The 25,084-nt window shown below is 39.8% G+C and overlaps 1 protein-coding gene across 9 annotated transcripts in view; it reads left to right on the top strand.

Moving 5' to 3' along the window:
- nfia (nuclear factor I/A) overlaps window positions 1-25,084 on the top strand; it is a 166,106-nt gene that overhangs the window by 106,735 nt on the left and 34,287 nt on the right. For 6 of the 9 annotated variants that reach the window (XM_089134783.1, XM_089134780.1, XM_039682227.2 and 3 more), the window contains 5 exons: window positions 4,018-4,083; window positions 10,458-10,532; window positions 17,189-17,306; window positions 18,765-18,892; window positions 20,403-20,453. In XM_089134783.1, the coding sequence (XP_088990909.1) occupies window positions 4,018-4,083; window positions 10,458-10,532; window positions 17,189-17,306; window positions 18,765-18,892; window positions 20,403-20,453 (438 nt within the window). The remainder of the gene's footprint in view (window positions 1-4,017; window positions 4,084-10,457; window positions 10,533-17,188; window positions 17,307-18,764; window positions 18,893-20,402; window positions 20,454-25,084) is intronic. The other 3 variants (XM_089134792.1, XM_039682230.2, XM_089134795.1) reach the window with 1 other exon arrangement.

Below are 25,084 nucleotides of genomic sequence, written 5' to 3' on the forward strand. Positions count from 1 at the left end.
AAAGTTATAGAAGAATGAAAGAAAACACACCAGTATGACTATTCAAAATCCAGACAGGATCTGTAAACACAGCCTGTAACACTATCCCCTCCCGTCTCGCTTCCCGGTCCTCCGAAAACAGCAGTGTAAACAAGCGACGCTCCACGAGAGAAGAAAAACAGCACAGGCCTCAGCAACAGGCTGATCTATAGAGGAGAAGCAGAAGGGTCCTGTCTAAACACTGCCTCTTATTAAATACGGTGTGACGTAAAAGCGCAGGGGGAAAGGTCAGGGTTACTCAAACACTGCACACGGGCAGCGGCCTGACGGAAACAAACGGCTTTCTCCTCTTCCCTGCGCAGAAGAATGACAACCAGTCCTGACATGAAATGGTGTTGAAGTGTGTGTACATTCTGTTAAACAAAATGTAGTTTGTGAGAACTTTTTTTTAATCAAGGATGCATTAAATTGATCATAAGTTACAGTACACACATTTGTAATGTCTTAAAATTTCAAGCAGCACAACTTTTTTCAACATTGATAATAATAATGATACGAAATGTTCTTTTGAGCAGCAAGTCAGCAGATTAGAATGATTTTTGAAGGACCATGTGTCATTAAAGACTGGAGTAATGACGCTGAAAATTCAGCTTAAATGTTAAAATATATTAAAACAGAAAACAGTTGTTTTAAGTTGTAATAATATTTCACAGTATTACTGTTTTTACTTTTTTTATTTAGTTCAATAGCTATTTAATTTCAATTGAAACAACATTTTGTATATATATATATATATATATATATATATAATTGCAGCTTTGGTGAGCACTTCTTAAAAAAAATGTAAACAAACCCAAACTTGTCTCTTGGCATAAATGTTTTTTAAATTTAGGTCCATTTAAGTCCATTTTTCTTTAAATAGGTATTTAATTTCAATTGAAACAACATTATATATATATATATAAAACATTTAATCAAATGTTCAAACGTTGTTTTATATTAACATTTGTAAAATTTTACATTTATTATAAAAATCAAAATTATTATACGTAGATTGTTTACTATTGCATATTTTTTCTTGATTTACTCTTTCTCTTTTGCTTTTCCTCCCTTTTTTCTCATGTCACTCACAATTTCAGGTTTCATCATGTCCTCCATCTGTGACTCATTACAGTTCCCAGAAATTATTTCATATTTTTTCCCCCTCAAGTAATTTATATGTAATCTGCATCATGGCCCAAATATGCTGCGCTCCAAAAAAAAAATAAAAAAAAAATAAAAAAAAATGCATTGCTGTAGCGGTCGTTCTAAAACAAGTTCCTTCTGAGTTCCTCGGATAGTCCGGATAGTCTCAAGTGAGACCATGCAGGAATTCGGCACCCACCATCTTATAATGTCTGTGGCGGCCCAAAAGAAAAAAAATCTGGGGGATGATACTTGTGGAAACAATGCTCCAATCCCTGGAGCTTCACCTTCCATTGATACTCCAGAAAGGCCCGTTTGTATTTCTAAATTAAGTTTCTGCCTCCTTTTATGGGCCTTCGTGTTCCTGAGCCCACTGTGTAAAGGGCCTTTTGAAAGTGGGGTTTTAACACACAATTGGATTACAGCAAAGCACTTGGTGAGAAAGCGGCGGGTTGGGACTAGCGGACCTGCGAGAAGTACAGATGGTTTAGCGCATGCATAATGAAACAGACCAGGCGGTGTGTGTGTGTGTGTTGAGAGTGGATGAACGCGCCCCAACTGCCCCCCCCCCACCCCCCCCCCCCCCCCCAAAGCCCTCAGCGTGGCCTGGGAGAGGAAGAGTCGGAGGCAGGCCAGGGGGTATAATGCTCCTACCCAACCTGCCTGCTGCCGCAAGCCGGTCCTAATGATCTAATTAGGGAATCACCTCGCCAACTAATTCACTCGCGTTCCTATCGGTTCGACAACGTGAAGCAACCTGTGCCTGTCTCAACTAGCTCAGGTTTGTTATCGGATGCTAAATGACTTCTTTTTACCTTTTTGATTGTTCGATGATGACTGAATCACTCCAGGTTGCTTTTCCCATCAGTTCGACACTGTAAAGTAACCTGAGCCCATCTCAATTAGCCCAGGCTTGTTATAGGACGCTAAACGACGTCTTTTTTCCTCAGCGTCCCTTTTCGACAGTTCGATAATGAATTCTGTTGTCGTATTGAGGCAGAATAACACGTTGACTGAGTCACTCCAGGTTGCTTTTCTTCTCCCACACCGAGCGGCGTTCCCATCTTTTTGATGGTGTGAGAACAAAATTAGAGATAGGCAGGAACCATCCCTCCTCTGTCTTTCAGTCGGCGGCCCATAGAGTGGCTTGTTATGCTCTTGTATAGAGGATTTAGGCCTGATGAATGGGCCTGTTTGTGCACGGTATTTAGTTGTTTGTTGTTTAGTGTCTTTTTTTGTTGTTTATTTCAAGCGGGAGGGGTTTTTTGTGTCACCCCTCGCTCTCCGAGGGCCCTCGACAGGGGGTAAATGCAGATGTGACACACAGAGTCTGGGTCTCACGCCTCATTTACATATTTAATTAGCAATGGGCGCTGTGTGAGAGAGCACTTGGTCCACTGAGGGCAACTGGGAGAGTGTGTGAAAGTCCCCGCACACTCTCACCCACCCGGCACCCGGTTTCCCGGCCCCCTTCGTTGCGCTTTCACATATCTCTGGGCTGTTGCTGGGGCGGGGGGTTGTTGCTGCGTTGTTTCGGCCCACTCTTCAGATTGCCTTTGTTTTAAACTGTTGATGCAGACGGCAACGCTGAGCTGAATGCAAACAAGGCCCTAAATTGTTTACTTTGTCTAGGAGCAGATGAAGGGGCTGGACAAACTTCTTTTTTGTGGTGGTGGTGGTGGTGAGAGTCTGGGTTTTGCTTTATCTTCTTTTATCGAGAGTTACTTATCCATGATATCTCATTAACTGAAATTCTAAGAAGTTTTTTGTTACATTTGTACTCTAAAGTGATGTTCGAAGTTACTTTACCCATGATTCATTTATTACCGAAAAATGAACTGAGAAAAGTCATGATTCAGATTTGCCATCCATTTTGTTTGGGTTGGTCACAAGCGTGACATAAGTAATATTTCTCCCAGCATGACTATTTTATCTCCAGTGCAAAATCAATACTCACCCCAGCGTCTAAATCATCATAAAGGGTGTTTCTTTGCCCGTTTTTGGCTGTCGTAGAAGAGTTAAAGTGAACGGGGTGAATCTTTGCGAAAGTTCCCTTACTGTCTAGGCACGAAGCATTGCCATCGCAGCTAATGGCACCGTTAAAGAGCTTTCTTGGGAGAAATCGGAGCCCATCAAATTTATAGGGCCTTTTTTTATGCAGTACACCCAGGTCTGAAGGCTTTCTCTCTCCCTAGACTTATTTCCATAAGTGCCTCGGCTGCAAATAGCACACTCAGTGTGAATTCACAGCCCAGGCCCCACTGTCGGTCTGACCTACCGAGCCGCGTGCCAAAAGGACATTGGCTAGAGTACAGTCAGACCTTTTTATTTCCGATAACTTCCCTTTGTGTCTGAATGCTAATAAATGTAGGCTGAAACTTACAGTTAAGTCTGTTAACACTTCATGTTCGATCAGTTCCAATCCAGTGTTTTTAATCACTTTATTATTTACCATAGCCCAGATAAATATACTTTATTTACCACATCATAGTTTTTATGTTGCAACGAATCTCATTTATTAACATGTTAACACTGTCGTTTAACGCCTAGAAAGACGTATTTTTGCGACGTCTGTCGGTCTATTGTGTCATCAGTCAGCTCTATTGAACCGTCAACACGATGGCCTCCTGCATACACACATCTGTGTAGGGTTTCATGTGTGCGTTTGGCAGCCAGACTGCACGGTCAGCACGGCCATCCATGATTCCTTGGTACTCTGGACTAAACGCTTACTATATAAGTCTTGAGATTCTGGAAACATGATTTCAAGAGACTGTCAAGTGCAAGTGCTTGTGAAACAAAAGTCTCACTTTCTGACTCTCTCTCTCTCTCTCTTTGTGTGTTTTTCTACAGAAACAGGGCAGTCTGATAGTCCGAACCAGCCCAGTGATGGCGACATCAAGGACCAGCCAGAAAACGGTGAGTGTATCTGCTCACATTTTCCATCATATCCGGAAAAATACATGTGCATATCCCGAAAAGATATCCAGGTTAACAGAACCATGGGCGAATGGTGTGTTCTATTACAGCCAACGAACCGACTCGGACCTCGGATATGACGTCACGTCCACACTTCAAGCGTTCTATTACGCTTTGCGCGTCCGAGTCGGAGAGAAAAAAAATGCAATACCGTGATGTCTGGAATACCGAAAATGTGATTTAGCACTTATTATGACTACACCTTATCAAAACGCAACCATTTGAACTTGAAAATGTTAGCTTTATTTAATGTTTTTCATGTTAATCTTCTGTTAGCAACGCTAGCAACGTTAGTAATTGCACTCACAACAACCGATTCCCATACGCAGTAATACGAGTGATTATAATCGTCATTTAAAATACCAAATCGGTTCAAAAACAATGAAATCAATTCATACAAGTCACACAGGGTGCAGCCATCTTGAATTCCGAAACGGAATTCTTGCTCGGTGTCCTCAAGTTTGTCCGACGTCCGAGAGGAGAAATCCGAGGAAAGGGGGCGTGTTGCTAGGCAACGTCTTTCTTCTGATTCGGATCTCCGAGACGGATAAATAATACAACGCACCATAACTTAATACACATTCCTGATCAGTGCATATTATTCTGAGAAAAAAAATTCTTAATCAAAATAAAATAACACCTATGTCTCTGATGACATCACCGGCATGTAATCATCATGCAAACAAATGGCAATTCAGACATTATTTTAGCTAACTTGCATTCATGTCTGGCTCCATTATAGTACGTAACAAGCACTTTTCACTATCCAATCGATTCCTGGCTGATAAAATCAACCCCCTCCCCCTTTTCCTCATTGAATATCCCGTTTTACTCATAGTTCTTGTTAGCCAGATGAGCTAAAGTGGGAACTAGTTTGCAAACTTTTAAAACTCCCTTGACTTGCTCTCTCCTCTGAGTAGATTCTGTTTGTGAAAGCCCGAGGTGGGCGATTACTCTTAAGAGGATTGTGTTCGCGTAAACTTGTGTGAAAAGCGGCGTCTTTCCAGTGCAGGCAGAGAATTGTTCTAAACGGCCTCTTTTAAAACAAACACAGAGCAGCAATTCCGCTGATTTTGTGTGTGTTTACAAATTATTAGCGGACAATGAAAAAGTCCGTGCCGACTGATTTACAGTTTGAGAAAACATAAACACGATGATTGAAAGGAAACAGTTGCCTGTTTGCTTGAGTTTAAACAGAGAATGATGTTGAAAAGTCCCGCTTTATCCTCTCACAACCCCCCTGTATCTCTTGTGTGTGTGTCCCATAATACTGTATCATAAGGCATATTTTCCTCCAAACTTAAAGATTATCGCAGATGTGCACCATGAAGCTTGAGCTATTATTTCCATGCCCTTGTGTGTGACACCAACATCACCATGTTTACTCAGATTAGGGGATACAGACAGATGAGCGTGTTCATCTCTCTCATCCAGCATGTAGCTGATATTATCTTTTCATCTCTCTCTCTCTCTCTCGTTGTTGAACTGAAGATCACCCCGTTGTGCCGATATAGGCTGCACATAATCACTCCGCTAATGTCTTTTTTTTTTCATATTTTCTCTCCTGTACAAACCTTCTCCATCTGGTATCTGTTTCTGTCGTCCGTGATCTTCGGATTATTTCCAAAGCATTACAGGCCTGTCCTGATCCAGAATATACAATCTGAGAGTTTGTAATTCACAAAACTGGTCTGGGATCAGCAATTTGACCTGGTGGATATAAAAATAAAGTATCTAAACTGTTCTAAAATCTTCATAACTTACTCCCACCCATGATTATCTAGACCTATGTCAATAATATTTTAATAAATTAATTTAATAAATAAATTATGTAATTTAATCAAATTAAGTAATTTTATTTTATATTTATACACAGTATATTATTTATAATGTGTATATATTTTTCTTTAAATATTTAAAATTATTACTGTAACATTTTATGTCTCCTGAAGCCACATGAAAGCTTTTTGTGAGAGCTACAGAAGAATGGAAAATCATATTTTCAGTCCCAAAGAAAAAAGACAGTTATACGGGTTTGCGTTATACGACACGAGGGTAAATTATGACAAATTTTTATTTTTCAGTGAACTATCCACTAACTGCTTTCAGTGCCTGTTAAACACTGTCAGATGTAGCCTAAAGCCGTTACATACTTCCAACTTTCCCTGTCACCACCTCGATCTATCCCTTAATTCTCTCTCCCTCTTCTCCCCGATGCAGGAAAACATGACCAACATATTTTTCCATGGTTTGTTTTTCCTGGTAAACCTTGACCTTTGTGCTCCATGCTACGTGCACTTTCACAAAGCATTGCTGCTGTCTTTCTGGGACGGGGCAACCGTTGCACAATCCGCAGACTATTAGATAAGGCCAGAGGATATCCTCTCCTTTACAAGCCCAGGAGAGAGAGAGAAAGAGAGAGAGGGGAGGTGAGAAATCCATTACAGAGAGCTCAAGAAAATGGAAGAGAATGTGTGAGAGACATTTGATTAAAAAAAAAAAAAATCGTAAAAACAGTCTACCTCTAAAATGACTAATCGCAATTAATCGCAACTAATTGCGATTAAAAGTTTGTGTTTACATAATATATGTGGGTGCACTATGTATAATTATTTTGTATAAATAAATACACACATGCTTGTATATATTTAAGAAATGTTTTCATGTATATACTGTGTATAGATTTATATATAATTTATATTATATATAAATAAAAATGTTTTATATACAAATATTTTTTTTTCTTAAATATACATGCATGTGTGTGTATTTATTTATATATATCCATATATATACAAAATAATTACACAAAGTGCACCCACATATATTATGTAAACACAAACTTTTATTTTGGATACGATTAATCGCGATTAATCGTTTGACAGCCGTAGTAAACACGCATTCACGCCTGGGTTCATTTAGGGCCTGTTCACATATCGTGTCTTTTGCACGCTCAAGTTCGTTATTTAAAATGTAGGCATGCGGTATGCGTGCTCATAATGGAAGCGACTCGCTCGTTTTTTTTCCAAGCGAATGTGAATCCGCGCCGCATCACGATAAAAACATCTTAACTTTTCAGAATGCCGCAAGCGCACCATAAGCTCACAGTAGGTCACGTGACAAGAACCAAGCACAATCGCCCTAGCGCTTTGGAAAAACGAGAATGTGGCGCGCCCAGCGTTTTCTACGCGTTTTTAGGCGCTATATGTGAATTCGCCCTTTTGTAGGTAATGCACACTTTTCACTATATAATCACTCAATGCCAGAATATCCTGTTTTACTCATTTTGTGATTTCTTAATACACATTCTTGATCAGTGCCTATTATTATGAGAAAAAACACTTAGTAATTCTTTATAAAAAAAAATAACATGCTCCAAGTCATGTCAAGTCACCTTTATTTCTATAGCACTATACAATACAGACTGTTCCAATGAGGCAAACAGAATTCAATTCTGCAGCTCAAAAAGACAACAGTCAGCAGTCATTGTTTAGGTGAAATCAACTTTGTGTAGATTCAATTCGGTTCAATAACTGTGTAAACTTTAGCAATTATGAAATGTGTTCAATTTAGCAATAAAGCAGCTCTGGAGAAAAAAAAGTCATGCAGCTCAGGATGTGAAATGACATCAAGGCCATCCGTGCTATTAGGTCATGTAAACAAATAGCAATATATCCCTTAAGTTTAATAGTATTGCTTTATCTAACTCGCATTCACATCTGGCTCCATTCTGAAATGTAGTGAGCACTTTACCCCTATCCAATCAAATCCTTATACTTATAAAATCCTGCTTTACTCATTCTTGATTTCTTAGTCACATTCCTGATCAGTGCTGTCTATTCTCAGGGGGAAAAAAAAAAATACTTTTCATAATTCTTAATCAAAATTATATAAGTCATGCCTCTTTCTCTATAACTTTCCGTCTCTGATGACATCTCTGATGGCCCATGCGTTCAATTAGATAAGCAAATGGTCATTTAGAAATTAACTCACAATCATGTCTGGCTTCACCTCCCTTTTTTTTTTTTTAAATCACATTTTACAGAAGTAAATGGGTAAAGAAACTAAAAGTTCATTAAAATGTTGTGGGATAGTGACCAAATCACCTAAAATCTTGATGTTGAATAAAAAAAAGTTTGTTTTTGTCAGTTACCCTGATACAGTATAGGTTTGCTTCTCTTGTGGCCCAGTGTAGTTCCACTCGGCGCTCTTGTTGCTGCGCTGGAGGCTCGTTGAGGTCTCGGCGCTGCTGTGAAAGGCGAACCCTGGCCCCTCCCTACATGTGTGTGTGTGCGCCGCTAAAGTGGACACAGCTGGGAGTGATTATCCATGTTGAGATATAGAAGCCCTGCCCCTTCCCTCGCCCCTGCCTCCCTATACGAGGCACTCATGGAAATGCCCTCAGTGAACTCCGGGTGCATATGCTCCCTATACTGGAATTCTAGTGACGAAGGCTTCTTCGTTCGTTCACTCTCTCTCCCTCCTCAGCTACATTGCGTCATCCCTCCGTTTTCCAAGTAATGGTGCGCCTCACTTCTACCCTGTGTTATTGTTGTTTCACAGTATGTACAGCTGTGTGGAAACTTTTACTTTTTGCCTTTCTCGCTCTCGACCCTGTAGCGCACTGTCCTCATAGCTTTGTCGTTTTGTAATCTACCTTGACTTCCTGCCACATGCCCTCTAACATACGTCGTCTCTCTTTCTGATACCTCCCTGAACAAACTCTATCTCACTTCTTCACAATCTCAGGGGCATCTGTGCAGGAATGCTCTCCGGGTCTGCAGTCTTTTAGCTCATGTCAGCACTTTCTCTTGCAATGAGCCATAGATATTACCCCTCCCTCTGTCCCTCTCTCTCTCTCTCTCTCTCTCTCTCTCTCTCTGTTTTTATTATATATTATATATTATTCTGCCCGTCCACATGCTATATGTCTCCTCATCCAGCCAGTCAAGACTAAACTCATTTCTATTGTTGGTTTTATAGCTCGCCAGCCACCGAGCAGAGGAAGTTGTTTAATAGCTAACATAACTTCCACTCAAGTTTCGTCTTGTCACCCCCCTCTATACATATATATATATATATATATATATAAAGAATCTGGAGATGTCTTGTATTTAATACAACTTTTAAGATTCTTATGTTTTGCATTAATTTACATAATGTGAATTGAGAGTCCTATGCAGAGTTCCTGTTGGTGTCATATATATATATATATATATATATATATATGTTTATCATCTAAAATGTGCTGCGACTTACAACCGAACACATTTCCCATGTTTAAAATAAATGTTGTTTATAAGGAATACCTTAAATTTTTCATTCTTGTTCTGTTCTGAATACTATTAACCTTAAAGGATTTGTTGTGGAGCGAGGGGAAATAAAATATTTGTTTGTCATTTTTTTATTTTTGTAATCCTTTTCACTTTATGTACCGCTATTTTACATTAGTTTCACTTATAGTCAGGGGCGACTTATATACATCTTATATATATATATATATATATATATATATATATACATATATACATATATATATATATACATATATATCCTTTGTATACATAGACATATATATATTTTTGGGGGTTTTTTTTTGGGGGGGGGGTATATATTTGCACATTAAAATCTTTTGCAATGTAGTTAGTTCTAATCTTGTGCATACTGTAAGTAGAGCATTGTAAGATTGTGCATAACTTGTGAAGATTAACCTTGCCATATCAGCAGTTTTTGATGGTATGTGAGAGCAGGTCATTATGGGATATGCAGTCCACACTTGACTGCATGTTTTGATTGTGTGGTGTTGAATGGTATGAAATTCAGGGTCATCTGGTTGTCTGTGGTTGAATCTGAGGCTGATATGGGTTCCTCCAGAAGAACAGCAGCCCGCAGGATGTGTGGCAGGTCCTGGCTCAGGCGTAGTCAGCACAATGAACACAGTAATTGTGGTCTGTCTGCTGAAAGAACTTCTGTCAGCCGCACAAAGAATGTGTTTGACTGCGATTCAACCACATATCATACGTAAACACATACAAGGTCATATAATGGTAACTTCTTGGGCATCCTATGCATTTCCCTGTTTATGTGTGTGTGCTGCATCGCACTGTGCCTCAGCCCCACTGTACTGCAGACACTCATGGGACCAGATCCAGATGTGCTCTACCCTCAGTGTCACTCTAAACACTCCCTATTCCCTTTCTCCACTGGGACTGTGTGTGTGTGTGTGTTTTACTGACAATAAGACTGTCTTTTGTGTAATGTATCATGTTCATTCTGATAACAATTTTTTTCTTCTCTTTTATTTTGTCTCCTAGGGCACCTTGGCTTCCAGGACAGTTTCGTTACATCAGGTGTCTTCACCGTCTCCGAGCTTGTGCGAGTCTCACAGAGTAAGATCTCTATAAAAAAATCTTTTTTGTCTTATTTTTCAGTTAAAATGTCTGAAAGTCCTTAAAACAAGATACATTTACTTAAAAAGCAACATTGAAAAGATATGATTTCACACAATATGTTTGTATTAGCAAAGATTTGTTTTCTTTTACCTATAATCAAAGTTAAAAAGATAAAATATGTGTCAGCGAAGTTTAAAAAAATCCATAAAAATACAGTTAATAAATATAATGACTTGAATACATCCCTTTTATGATTGTTTTTAAATTCAGATTTACAATCATTTTGAAGAAAAAGCATTTTAGTTGATGTCTTGTGACGCTTGTCTATAGTCTATTATATTTATAAATTAATAATTCATGATATTTATCATCAAACAGATACATAAAATACATGTGTTGCTTCTCATATAAATGTATATCCTGGTATTCTAATTGCGAAACAAGTTTATAAGAACTCCTTAAAAGTCATTTTTATGACATTTTTATAGTCATTTCCTTAAAAGTCATTTTAGTTATAATTTCACTTCATTTTCACAGCATTAAAATCAATTGATTGAGTTTTCATTTACTGTAGAACCTAAAAACATGTCAAGTTTAGTTTATTAGAAATGTTGTGTAGGGGTCACAACCTTTAGCCTGGCATTTTTTAGGGAAGTGAGGTTTTGTTTCACCTGTACATGAGGCCAGCCGCAGATTAAAACCACAACATCTGAAGCACCCTTGTTCAAACACCTTAAATCCAGCCCAAAAGGTAGGATGAGGCTGGTGATTAACCAGTGTGCTGGAAGAAAGCTTCTCCAGTTTCTCAATGCTGTTTTCTGAACAATGGGCTGAATCCACTGTCCCTCCACTCATTAGAAATCGAAACACCAGAGAAATGCAGCAGTCAGCTGAAAGTGCTTCAATGCAGTGCGGTTCAACAGTACTTGGACTTTCTAAAGTACAAACTAACTTTTTCTTTTGTGCAGCCTTTTTGAATGTCTCTTTTAAAGTTTAATATTCTCTTATCCGTAAATAAACTCCACACTTATGAGGATGCAGTTTTTCGGATGTTAATATTTTTGTAAAGTGAAGACAGCTAAAAGGTAAGTATTTTTAGTGATATACAACTTGAGAAAACAATTAAGTCATTCCCAGATTGATAAAGCGATTAAGACAGGAATGTAGAAGAACAAAAGCAGGCTTTCCCGAGGAGGCAGGGAGCAAGGAGAGAGGATGGGAAGAGAGTAGAAAACGTGACCTTTAAAAATTGCAGACGTCCACGGTGGAGAGTGACAGAGCGCAGCGCGATCCATACGTGCCTGTCGATACCCGCTAACAATAGCCGATCCAAAGCGCCTGTCAGCACTCGCTGGAGCCTTCTGATCAAAGGTGCATTGATCACACTCCTTCGTGACCTAATCCCGGGCAAAGGAGAGAAGAAGAGGGTGTCATGGGGCCCGGGCAAAGAGCCCACCGTGGTCTCACCTCGCAGTCTGCCTTCAAAAACCCTCCAAGTGCCTGCCAACGCAAAGACAGCGTCTGGAGAGAACAAACATTTGGGTGCCACCACATTCTGGCGGTGTGACAGCAGACAGGCGGAAGGAAATGCAGGGGTCAACGCGAGTCCAGCATGCATGTGCGAGGTGGCGCAAAAGGATGTGGAGAATGATGAAGGGTATCAGGAGAGATATTAAAACTCAGCCAGTACTGTGCTGCATCAGAACTCCTGGAGTATGATGGTAACAAGATTAAGGAATATGCATAATTGATCCAGCTCTGCAGAGAGATTGGCTTTTATCCTAACATCTGTGACACACTGAGAAGAAAAGCAAATGCTGGGTGGCATATGCTGGATGTTCAATTCAAATCAAAGGGTTCTGCTCTCTTTTCCCCCCAATACTCTTTATTCACCTCTCCGCTACACAGTCCAGTGGCTTTTAGTCAGCAGGGGGTTGCCAATGTTGGCTTAAAGAGCATATTACTCTTGAGCCCCACAGGAAGAATTTTGTAAAGTGCCATTCAAAAAAATTCAACACGGGTAATGCATTCTGTGAAAATGCACCACAAAAGTTGTCAGACAGATAGATAGATAGATAGATAGATAGATAGATAGATAGATAGATAGATAGATAGATAGATAGATAGATAGATAGATAGATAGATAGATAGATAGATAGATTAGATAGATAGATAGATAGATAGATAGATAGATAGATAGATAGATAGATAGATAGATAGATAGATAGATAGATACCAGAATGCATCACCTTTTTTGAATTTCATTCAATTCTGTAATTCCCCCTTCCTGTCATTTCTATTATAATTCCAATTCAAGTTTCTGTGGGCCGTGGCCAATTCATTTCAACTCATGATTTGAAAGGAAGCCAGTTCTTCTATTCCGGATTTTACAGTGATTCACAGCAATAGTCCTCAAATCACCTTTTGAAATTCTTAAAAACTCCACCCTCTGCGAAATGGCGGGAGAGTTGACTGTCTCACCCTGCATCAAGCGCTTTCCTGCTTTAATGGGCAATACCATCTAAGAAGTTCAGCAGTCAGCAAAGCCCACAGTTAGCATAAGTCCTCTAACAGGATTGCTCCCGATGGAGTGGCTGTGAATTAAAGTGCTGTATGCATGCACACTCATGACTTTGGTCGCTTCTTGCGGAAGGCTCAGAGATGATGCTGTTGATTGAAGTGAAGAGGGTAAGTGCACCAGATTGGAAGATGGGTAGAAGAGGTGTGCTGAAGTGGCGTATGAATTGCCCAGAGGAGTTCCGTCAGGGCTTCTGTGTGGGAACGTCTGGCAGATTTATTTAAGCGAATGGGGAAGGGGTTGAGTGCAGGCTCGTGCCCGTTCGGAAGATGAAAGGTCGTGATATTGAATGGACAACGGGCTGCCTTAGCTCTTCCCTGACTATACACTATGACCTTGGCTTTGTGCACCCATTACACAATTCAGTGGCAGCCCAATCGAATCTGCTTCTGTCGATCAATATCCTATTAAAGCACCACACAAAAAAGGAGAGGAAGGGAACGAGAGAGAGAAGGAGGGGCGGTCGGGAGTAGGGAGAGCGAAATGAAAGTCTCCATAAAGTTAGCCGCTACAGCTACGTTTTTTGTAAATGGAACTCCACATAATTGGCCAGTCGATACCAAGCTGGGGTAATTTCGGAGATTGGGTCCACCTTTCCATATCCTCCTCCCTCCCCCTGTTCCTCCTTCATCAGCTATTCCCTTCTACTTTCTTGAGTCGTACAGTGTCTGTGTTCTTAAACGCTCCCAGAAAGAGCCTCTATTACTTCGAGTTTGTTTTTTCCCTACAGCTGGCCTCTGTATGAAGTCAGACACTGTCACTTCACAGCTTGGCACACCGTCAAGCTCAGGTGAGCAAGAGGACTTGTATGTTAGCCAATTTTACTGTTGCTGCCGCCCACTCAGAGCCTCTCTAGAGGAGATTGCGAGGGCTACAGGAAGAGACAGGAGAATGATACAGGATTAGGATGAGGTTATTGTTATTAGTGTGCCTGCAAGAGCCTCACAGAAATGTTGGCAAGCAACAAGGCAGTGTGGTCCAGGGGCAGGGACACCTGGAAATCCCTGGGCGAAGGCCGGGTGCTGGCACGCGCCATTAAGCCATATGACCGAACAGGGGGAGCGGATGAATTATGGAGTAGGAGAGGGGCCGCCGCGGCAAAGACACTGCCGAGCAGCACCGGTGGGGATACGCCCACCAGTCTTGTCAGCACTGTGCCAACACTGGGCCAAAGCCTGCCAGTGGGCAGTGCCATCTGCAGCGAAATACACACACAGGGATTGAATCTTATAAACGCTAGCTTGCCGCGAGTTGTCCTACATTTTCACATTAATAAAGATGGATGAGGATAAAGATGATCATTGATGTACTTTAAAAGAACTATGAACAATCCCTTTAAAAGGATACTCCACTTTTTTTGGAAATAGGCTCATTTTACCACTCCCCCAGTTGAGTTTTACCGTTTTTGAATCCATTCAGCCAATTTTCTGATATTTAGAAGAACATCAGTAACCAGACAGTTTCTGGTCTCATTGACTCCCATAGTATATTTTTTTCCTACTATGGAAGTCAATGAGACCAGAAACTATCTGGTTACTAACATTTTTCTTAATATCAGAAAATCGGCAGAGTGGATTCGAAAACGGTAAAACTCGACTGTTTAACTCTGGGGGAGTGGTAAAATGAGCCTATTTCCAAAAAAAGTGGAGTATCCCTTTAAGTGACATGTAGTGCACAATGGTCAATGGTCTTCGCAGGTGTCAATCTAGCAACCTGCTGATTATTAGTCCTTTTCTTCAGAGTGTTTTTAACAGCAGTAGTAATATGCTGAGTCCAGGACTACATTCTCTTCTACTTCTTAACCTCCCTCAACTGGACACCAACCTGCAGACTCCCAACAGTGACGTTCCCGCTGCTTTCTTTCCTCATTTGATTTGATGGGAAACTAAACGGTGACCGTTTAAGGTCTAGCCGCACGCGGACCTCCTTCTCCAGCCTGAGAACTCTGAACCTATGCTGTAGGTCTATAACCACACAGGAGCTGATCCAGCAGAAAACCCCACTGAAGACCTGTCAAAGCTCACCAACTTCAGATCCCATCACGCTACAGTCCTCTCGCTCAATAAAGCAATGAGGAGTAAGGCGGAGGCAAGACGGGGTGAACAGACGTCCAGGGTTTTTGAAGTTGATTGCTACTGCCTTTGTTGTCAAATGCTTCAATTTGAAAATCCGGCCTGAACAAAAGCCAATTTTTTTTCTCTTCCTCCTCCCCCTGCTCTTTACAAATGAATAGCCTCCCCAGCTTTTGTAGATGCTTTAGCGGCCAGTGTTTGGGTGGAGGGGAGGAGTATGTCTGTTTGTTGTGTGTATGTTAAGAGGGATTTTCAACTCTTGAGACAAGAGACGACACCAAAAAACCTCTGCCACGTCCAGTAGACTCGGTCACTTTGCTGTCCCGACAACAAACTTCCTGTAGCTTTCCGGCCTTTGGTCTGAAACCTTTTCTCTTTTACCATTGGTTTACCTTTCTTTCTATAAAACTTAATACATGTTTAAGTGGGTATCCATGATATATCTGTAACATATTAGAGATTGTTGGATACTGAAAATGCAAAGATTTACTCTTTTTTTTCTGTCATCTAACAAAGGAAATCCAGAATCCTCACAAATCCTCAATCATTTGTACCATTGTGGACATCCACCAAGTGAATTTTGTCAGGTTTAGCTCACTGGTGTGGCCGATAATTTATTTATTCTTGTCCCCAATGCATAGCCAAGTGAAGCCACGCACTGCACTGCCATTCCTCTGCACTAAGTAAATAGAATAGATTGAAACATTTTGCTAATGTACTTTCCGCCCAGCAACTTGAAAGGTAAAGCAGTAAAGATCAGAGAGAGAGAGAACAGAAGGGAAGGCAGAGAAGAGAGAGAGATCAATGCCGGCCTGATAGCCACAGGCTTCATTTGGAATCCTCCAAGCGAAAGCACTTGATAAAGCCTTTAAGAGGTAGAGACTGCGGATTACCTTTATGATTGATTTCCATTCCAGTCAGACAGACTGCAGTGTGGTCATTTTTCTACCCAAACTGCAGCAGCAGGGCCGGCCGCTCTCGGCGCGAGGGTGCGTTTGTGTGTGTGTGTGCGTTAAGGGCCGGCTGAGTTACTGCAGCCCAGTGCCCAGGTTAGCTCTCACACAAATTACTTCACATCCTACTATTAGCCATGCAAATGCAGCCGGCTTTACTGCTCATCATAAATAATCTGAGCCACCACTTCTATTAGAGCGAAGGACCGCCCACCCCCCTTCCAAAAAAAAAAAAGTTAACATAAAGAGATGACTCAGAAATTATAGCACTTCCTTTCTCACTTCCTACGTATCCAACTTTTAGCTTGTTGGCTAGTGCACCGGCTCTCTCTCCCTCCCTTGGTCCAACTTGCCCCTTTAGCTGTGTCCTCTTCCAATGTTAATTAGGCGGCCCATTACCGTGTCTATCACAGTCTTCCACGCTGTCGCCCCCCACCCCACCAATCCACTCACCTCACACACACACATATACATAGATCTCTCTCTCTACGCCTGGGCCCGGCCTATTAGGTATGCAGGACCAGGGCCGCTCTCTTACACATTCGTGCTGTCCTCATCAAAAAATAGTGGTCTCAGTCACCATGAATATAAAGAGGCATCACGGCTTTATGTACTGTATGACAAAGGCGTTTGATAGAGCGCTGCTCACCGATGACCTACAGAAAGGGGCACAAGATATTTTGCAGCTGTAGCGACTTGTTCTGGGAGGAATGTTTTGTAACTAGTACTAGTTAAATAATGTGAGTAAAGGTGTGTTAACTGTCTATCCATCTATCGTTTGATTTATCTGTTGTCCTATCGTTTTGTCTGCCTATACATATATTTATGGTACTATCCATCGTTACATCATTCTGCTGGTCGTAATTGAAATGCAAGCTTGTCATTCAGCCAAGATGGCTGCCGAATGAACCAACTTGCACCAAAAAGGACTTGATTTTTTACTTTTGACGAAGAAATGAAGATGAAAACCATCAAAATGTGGCGCTTCGGATTGTTTTTGTTCATAGTTATTGACTTTTGTTCTCTTTTTTGTGTGTGTGTGTGTGACAGCGCCCATTGCAGCAGGGACAGGGCCCAACTTCTCGTTGGCAGACTTGGACAGCTCTTCCTACTACAGTATGAGCCCTGGGGCCATGAGGCGCCCCCTACCCAGCACTTCTTCTAGCAGGTACACACTCAAAAGACACGCACACACGCTCACTCCTTCACTCTGAGTCTTAATTAATCAGCCGAGGCAGAGATTGATGTGTTGGCTGAGCGTTCGAAGAGGCTGCAGGAGTCTGAGCTACACAAGCTTCCAGCATATGTGTGTCCACCTGGAACTTTCTCCCCCCACCACCCGCTTAGCCTACAGGCCAGTCACGCACACACACACACTGGTCCCCAATGTAAAACCGTACTACGTGGCACCCCCGCACACGGGATGTGTAGACAGATGCGTGCTGTGTTTGCACAGCTGAAATGCAGCGTATAAACGGTCACTGTGATTTCACTTATGGGCAAATTTCACTGTCACTTTAACATAACGCAGCGTACCTAAAATCAACACAAACGTACAAACATGCACATTTGAAAATACAACAACCATTATGTGTATGTTCATTTTAGCCATCTCCATCAAGTACATTTGTTGAAAATCACAGAATGCACTCGGCAGTAAGTGGACGTTACAGTGTTTTTGGGCATCACAAGTGCCTTTGATGCACAAAAATGTAGTTTAGTGCACTAACTTGCAGGCTTTTGAGCCCATGTGTGTGTGTACGTGTGTGCGTCTGCCCACATGCTTCAGTGGCCTCTTCAGCCAGGCCTGCCAAAGCAAACATCTGGAATAAGGACCCTGTGTGTGGCTGCATGCTAGAAACTAATTAAGCGATTATGAGTGAAAAACACCAGTAGGCCTTACATTAACAAATAAATGTCAGAGCTCAACTTACAGCAGATAACTCACACACACATGACCACCAGCCTCCAGTGATTCTCACTTCTTGTGTATGTGTGAGAATAAGCTTGCACATATGCCTCTCTGGCCTGAATAAATATAGTCTATCTATACTGATTATATCTATTCTCAGTGAAATTCAATCTTTTATTGAAATATAATTCCTTCCTTCACCTCAAATAACCTTTCTGCTGGGAACAGAGCTGTATATATAGTGTTTAGACATATGAATGTATGAAAATATCTTTAAATAAATAAATCATTAATTTTTTTTTAATATATTTTATATATTCATTCGTTCATAATTTATTAATCAATACATTTAAAATCTAAAAAATATTTCTATTTGATATGCTTTATTTATTTAGATTATTTTATATTTATTGATGTGTTCATTTATTCTCCTTGTTTTTATATAATTTTATTTATTTGAAAAAAAAATTACATATTGATCTTTTTAATAAAATACGTGTTATTTACAGCATAGTGTGGGCGAGGTAAAAACCATATAAATAAATAATATCATAACACTTTCTAATAAGTAAAATCAAGCCCCGGCCCAAAAATACATCACATTGAGACATTTAATGCTTTCTGAATGATTTTTAATGTTGTCTATATCAGAATGAATATTTGATTTTATTCATCCACTCTCTTGTCTTGTCTCATTTTTTTTTTGTCGCACAGTTCTGCAAAGCGTATCAAATGCATGGAGGATGAGGTGGACAGTCCAGGAGAAGAGTCCTACTACCCAGGTCAGGGACGCTCGCCTGGCAGCGGCAGCCAAGCCAGCAGCTGGCATGAAGTGGAGCCAGGTAACCATCCACCCTGAAAGCCAGCCTAACACACACACACATATTCACACTCTCACACTGTGGGGTTGCGGGTTGAGAGCGAGCGATCGTGTGTGTGTGTGTGTGTGTGTTTTTGCATCCTGTGGGGTGTGCTGGTTGTGGGACGGCAACAGCTGTGTGGGGATTATTTCTGTTCTTCTTCTTCTTCTTTTTTTGTGGGGGAGGGGTTTCAGCATCTCTGATCCGTCTCTCTGGGTATGACATTTCGGAGATGGCACCCTAAAACTCAAATGCACCTTATTTGTTTTTCTGTTTTAAAGATTTCCAGCGTCAGTCCATCTCAGAAGTTAACCATAGATGGCTTGTAGATGCAGACTCATTTAACTTCATACCCATGTGCCTACTAATAATGCTAACAAGGGTCCCGCAAGACAGCGTTTGTGTGTGGGGTTGAATGTTGAGCGCTGATTCATCTTGGGCCACGTGTGTGTGTCCTTTGAACTCACTGCCACAGAGCAGAGGACTGTAAATCTGTCCTGCTCCAAAGCGTCTTCAATCAAGTCTTGCTCGCCCTCCACATTAGAAATAGACACCGCATAGTGGACAGAGATAGAGCGAAAACATGCGTCACATATTATAGCCAGGTCGGGACAGAGCTAAAGCAGAGTATTAGAGGGCATGGTCGTTATTAAGAGAATCATTTCTGATTCTGATTCCAATTCCACGTAAAGATTCTTGTTTATAAATGATTCATTTATTGATTTTTTTTTTTTTTTTTTGCTACGTTTGCAATACTAGTTCTCGAGCCGAACACGACGAACGTAATGACTTATGATTCTCTGGGTCAAAAGGTAATTTGTTAGTTATATACACTGATTTAAACTGAGGAAGTTTTTCAAATTTTCCATAGAGGAAATCTGGTAAATCATAGCAATAGTATGAAATTATATAGTATAGAATTTTTTTATTTATTTAATAAATATATTATGACACAAATAAAATGCATAATAAATTATATAAAATATAATACAAATCTTAAAATAATATTATTATATTTTATGCTACTTATTTTTTATTATATTTTATATTAATAATATATTCACGTATTTAAAGTATAACTTGATGATTTTTTTTTTTAAATATATAAATAATAATTAAGCTCATCTTTAGCTTCTACACACATAGCTCAAAGATCAATTCACGACATTAATGAGGATGTTTGGGACTGTCATATTACATAACATTATAATGAGAACACCATTGTAATAAAACATAGTGAATTCTTTGGGTTTAGTTCCCCTGTAGACGTATTTTGTATAAGAATACAGTAAGATCCAGAGAAGGAAACCATGTGTGTGTGTGTGTGTGTGTGTGTGTGGCTGTGTGGCAGGTTCTGGACGCATCATATCTGACATGAATGGTTGAACTGCTAAGGTATTGCACATTTGCTTCTACACCTCTTATTCACCCTGCCTTTTTTTGTTCTTTTGTCCCTCCTTGTTTCTTTCTCCTCCTTCCTTGTCTTTCAAAGCTGGATATAAACTGCGTGGCTCGCTAGCTAGTTCGTTCATCTCAAGACAAGGTAAAACTACATCAATGTTGTCACCCTTCCACACCTCACCTTCCTTCCCCACCAAAAAAAAAAGGAGCTCGTCCATTGTGCCGTCTAGTTTTGTCGTTGTCGTCGTTGTCGTTGTTGTTTCGTACCTGATTTATTTATTTTTTTGGTGTTGTTCTATTCAGATGACCCCCCCACCCCACCAGCTTTCCCCCTCACGGCCATATCTACTGCAAAAAAAAAGGAACAGAAAAAACCTGAAGAATGTTTTAATCCCCTTGAAATGACATGCACCCCCTGCCCTGCCTCATGATATACCTATGATTTGTATTTGTGCATGATGTCATCCACATCCATAAATGGTGCATCTGGAAATGATTGCGTTAAAGTGACCTGTCTTTGTGTTTTTGAGGACGCGATGTCTGAAGAAGTTATTATATTAGGGATGTGCAAAAGTATGTATTTTCAAAACTAGTCGGGCGGAAGTCTATTTTTGATATTATATATTAAAAATATAATATATTTTTTTCTGTGCTGACTGTCTAGTACTATAAAACTTACTATAAAAGCCATCCTCATTAAACCAGTTAGGCTGTGTATTTAAGCTGAAAAAAAACTAGATTAACTCACTCAAGTCAACATATTGGACGTTTAGTTGACTAGTCCACTTTTCTGACACATCCCTAACATATTTGAATGTGAAATAAGGTGACACAAATGGGGAATATGGAGGGGTGCTATTGATTTAGAGCTGTGTCTGACTATTAAGTGCCTTTCACAGTTGCTTCTGCACCAAGCAAGTGAGAGTCTGTTCCAATGTGTGTTTGCTCGAATGTGAGAGGGAATGTGTGAGTAAACTAAGAGGGTGAGAGAAAAAGTGAGTGTGATTTGACCTCCGGATCACTCGCTCGTCCATGACAGGATCGCATTTCTCGTCCAATCAGCCGCTTGCATCCATTTTTCAGCCGTGGTGTCAAACATCAAAAAGACTGTGACATCTTGAGCTCTTGTTATGCCTGCCATCTGTTTGATTTGTATTCCTTTCCATGAATTTACACTGAGTGTGTCGGTTGTGTGTTTGTGTTTATGTATGTGTGTGTGGGCCTCTCCTATCTTTATTTGATAGCGGAGAACTTCGCTATGTGTTTAAAATTAGCCAGCCTTTCGAAAGTATGTCCGCGGCAGCAGCATGCTTGTCATTGCTCAGGTAGCGGGTGTCAGGTGATAGGGCGGCGTAGAGACCACGGGGTGACGTCTACCCGTTCTTCTCGTGTCACTGCTGTCATAGTCCTTGCCACCTACTCAAAAACTAAAACAAAAAAATTAAAAAAAGATTTTACACTCAATTTTAACATTTAACATCCAATAAATACTTTAATAAAAACATTTTTAATGATATAAAAAAGTTTATATAATTTAAATAAATAATTGATATATTTTTTGGCGCTGAAAATGATTAAAGTAGTATCAAATGTGTATTTAATTAAATGAAAAGCTATATATATATATATATATTAATGTTATACTAAAAATTTTATAATGTGACGATACCAACATTTCCCTTTTGCATTTTGAGCACACACTCAACATATATGTCTCTGATTGGCTGTTGTATTCACACACTCAACATATATGTCTGTGATTGGCTACAATGATCAGCGCTTCAAAAACTTGTTGTAAATAGACATCTTTGATGCTCTTCACTGAGCTACATGAAAAAATATATAGATATTAAATATTAATTTAATGTAAAGATACACACGGGAGCATTTGAAAGCAGGCATCTATACCCGTCTGTATCTGTATATTAAATTAATATTTAATGATCTGTATATTTTTTATAGTAGCTATATATATGAAGAGTTCAGATGCAAAAGCCTCTAAGTGCCATTTGAAATTTTTTTCTAGAATGATCATTTTTATCAAGCTTGTATATTTAAGTTCAGTGATTTCACTTAAATGGCAATGATAATTACCTATTAATTGTTATTTAAGTGAAATTACTGAACTTAAATATACAAGTTTGATAAAAATCATCATTAAAGAAGAAAATTTCAAATGGCATTTAGAGGCTTTTGCATCTGAACTCTTCATATATATATATATATATTAAAATGTTTTAATTAAATATATATTTATTAAACATTTATTAGATATTACATATTACATAACTTTTTTTTAAAAAGTAAAAATTATATTATATATTCAATTTGATAAATAAATTAAACTTAATAATACATTATTTAAAAACTATATTACATGACTAGTTTGGGCAGATACACTGCCGACTGCAGTCGGGCCAGGTCTGATTGATGTGCCGGAGGGGACGGTGAGCGGTACAAGACGAGAGCGATGGAGAGCAGCAAAGAGACGCACTAGATACAGAATTGCCTCCTCGCCCGTCTGGGTTCTGTCAATTTGTCAGCCGGGAGGAAGGGAGAAAGGCAGGGAAGAGGAGAATCGGGCCAGGACCGGTACCAGCGTGTAATAACGCCTCGGAAGGGAAAGTGCTGACTACAGCTGGGCTTTGATTCCAACTGACAGAACCTTTTCAAGTGTTCATTACTCACTCCGAGACATCAGGCCCAGTCCACCGCAAGCACAGACACTTACACACACACAATCAAAGAGAACTGTCCGCCAACCCACAGGTTTCATTCTGTTTTCTCTTCGGACTTCCCCACTCTACAGGCACCAAAATATCCCCTTAAGAACTTTGCCAGGGCCCAATCGAAGAACACAGCTTCCTACATGCTGTGTAGCTGATCCAAATGTGGTCCAGTAGCTGATGGTCCTGCTAAACCATGTTGTTCAGGCTAGTTAGATTTGGTAAACCAGCAATAAACCAGCTTCTAGGGCTATTATCGTAATTGAAACGCTGAAAACATGAATCATACATGTTCCTTTTTCCAAAACATGTTGCCAGCAACACGTCATCTCTAACAGTTCTTGCGCGACAAGCTACCTGCTGATGATGCTGAATTTAGCGTTAAACATCTCAAACCACACGGCCCTTTTCCCAAAACCTCGCTCTTCAGCAAAGTATGGTATAATTGAGTATAATGCCAGTGACATTACAATGACAGATGCAGTAGGAGAGCATCAACATGTCATCAAAAGCAATGCTAACAAAATGGCATTCTCGCACAACAAGCTAACTGCTAATGAAGTCGGATTTGGTGCTAAACTTGTATAGTTCGCTTCAACTGCTCTGTGAACATGCAACACGATTGACAGAAAATCAAAACGACTTTGGATAAGCGAAATATAGATTAGTCAGTAATAAGATATCCAAAGTGTTGATGTAATTAAGAAGAAGAAATAGCATTAGCAATAGCATCAGATTCCTTGGTGTGGCCTGTGAAAGTGTCTGCTTGTATATATGTGTGATTCACATCCTTTTATCCATCGCTCCATTCCCTTTTCCACCACTTTCTGTATGTTTATTCTATCAACGTCTCTTTGGTCTGGTGAGTTGTGTTTTGGTTACATTGGGCTTCACATACATTTGAAGAGTCTGTCCCGATGACTCTGTATGTTTCCACTCCGCTCTGTCTTCCACCGCTGTCAGCGTACTCATTGAAATTGATCTTTTGAAGCGTTCTGCACTGAATGTGTGAGTGTGAGGAGAAAATGAGAACAGCTGAATGGGGAATTTTGTATGTGTTTGATGAATGAAGACTGGAAAATATCGGTAAGCTCTGCTAAATGTGCTTGATGGCTTCCTTTAAATCTTTTACCATATTCGTATTCAAGTCGCGATCATCTCTTCCTGGTTTCATTGACCTCTTAGATGACCTTTCCATGACCTCAAGTGTCCCATTTAAGTTTGAAAGGGGTTTAAGCCCATCACTAACGTATCATTGATGTTGGGAGAGATGCTTTCTTTCTTTCCATCTTGTGTTCTCTCTCTTTCTTGTGCCTGAAAGGGGGAGGAGTCTGCGAGGGCTGGAGAAACCAAGGATGACTTCTAATCACTTACATACTCACAGAAATGCACCAAAACACTTACACCTGCACATTTTATCTAAAAACAAGTCAAAAATCAGAAAACGACAACATATCGCGGCAATACACCTTGATCTGTGTGTTTATAAATGATGTTATTAATATGAATATTATTTATTGCACTCTAAATATTAGTATTTAGTGATATTAATACTAATATACATATTTGGGATAATCTGTGATGCAGTATTTAACAGTTTTAATATTTATTATTATTGCTCATATTAATAACAATAATAGTAAAATCGCATAGCAGAACATGCCAAATACAAATATAGTATTGATGATATTAGTAATAATTGGTTTTGAACGTCTCTTCCACAAATCTTGTTTTTTTTTTTATTAATCTTTCACATTTAATTTTTTATATATATATTTTAATTTAAAAAGTGTAAGTGTAAATCTTGTGGCCGCTACTAGCAAGTGAATCAGCACTTAAGATTACAAATTTGAACCTCTTAAAAATGTCTTAACTTAAAAATGTAAATGCCTGTAGCCTGCCCCTTTGCGGCATCAAATACACTGCATAAACAAATGGTATATACGTAAAATCACTCTAGATAGACTAATGTAACCATAATTGGCTTATAACAGGTCTCTGTATTGGGTTGTATCTGAGGGGGCGTCCAGTGCTGTGATGTAACGAG

This window comes from Pimephales promelas, chromosome 2 (assembly GCF_988280905.1).
Source record: "Pimephales promelas chromosome 2, fPimPro1.hap1.1, whole genome shotgun sequence".
Taxonomy (NCBI): Eukaryota; Metazoa; Chordata; class Actinopteri; order Cypriniformes; family Leuciscidae; genus Pimephales; species Pimephales promelas.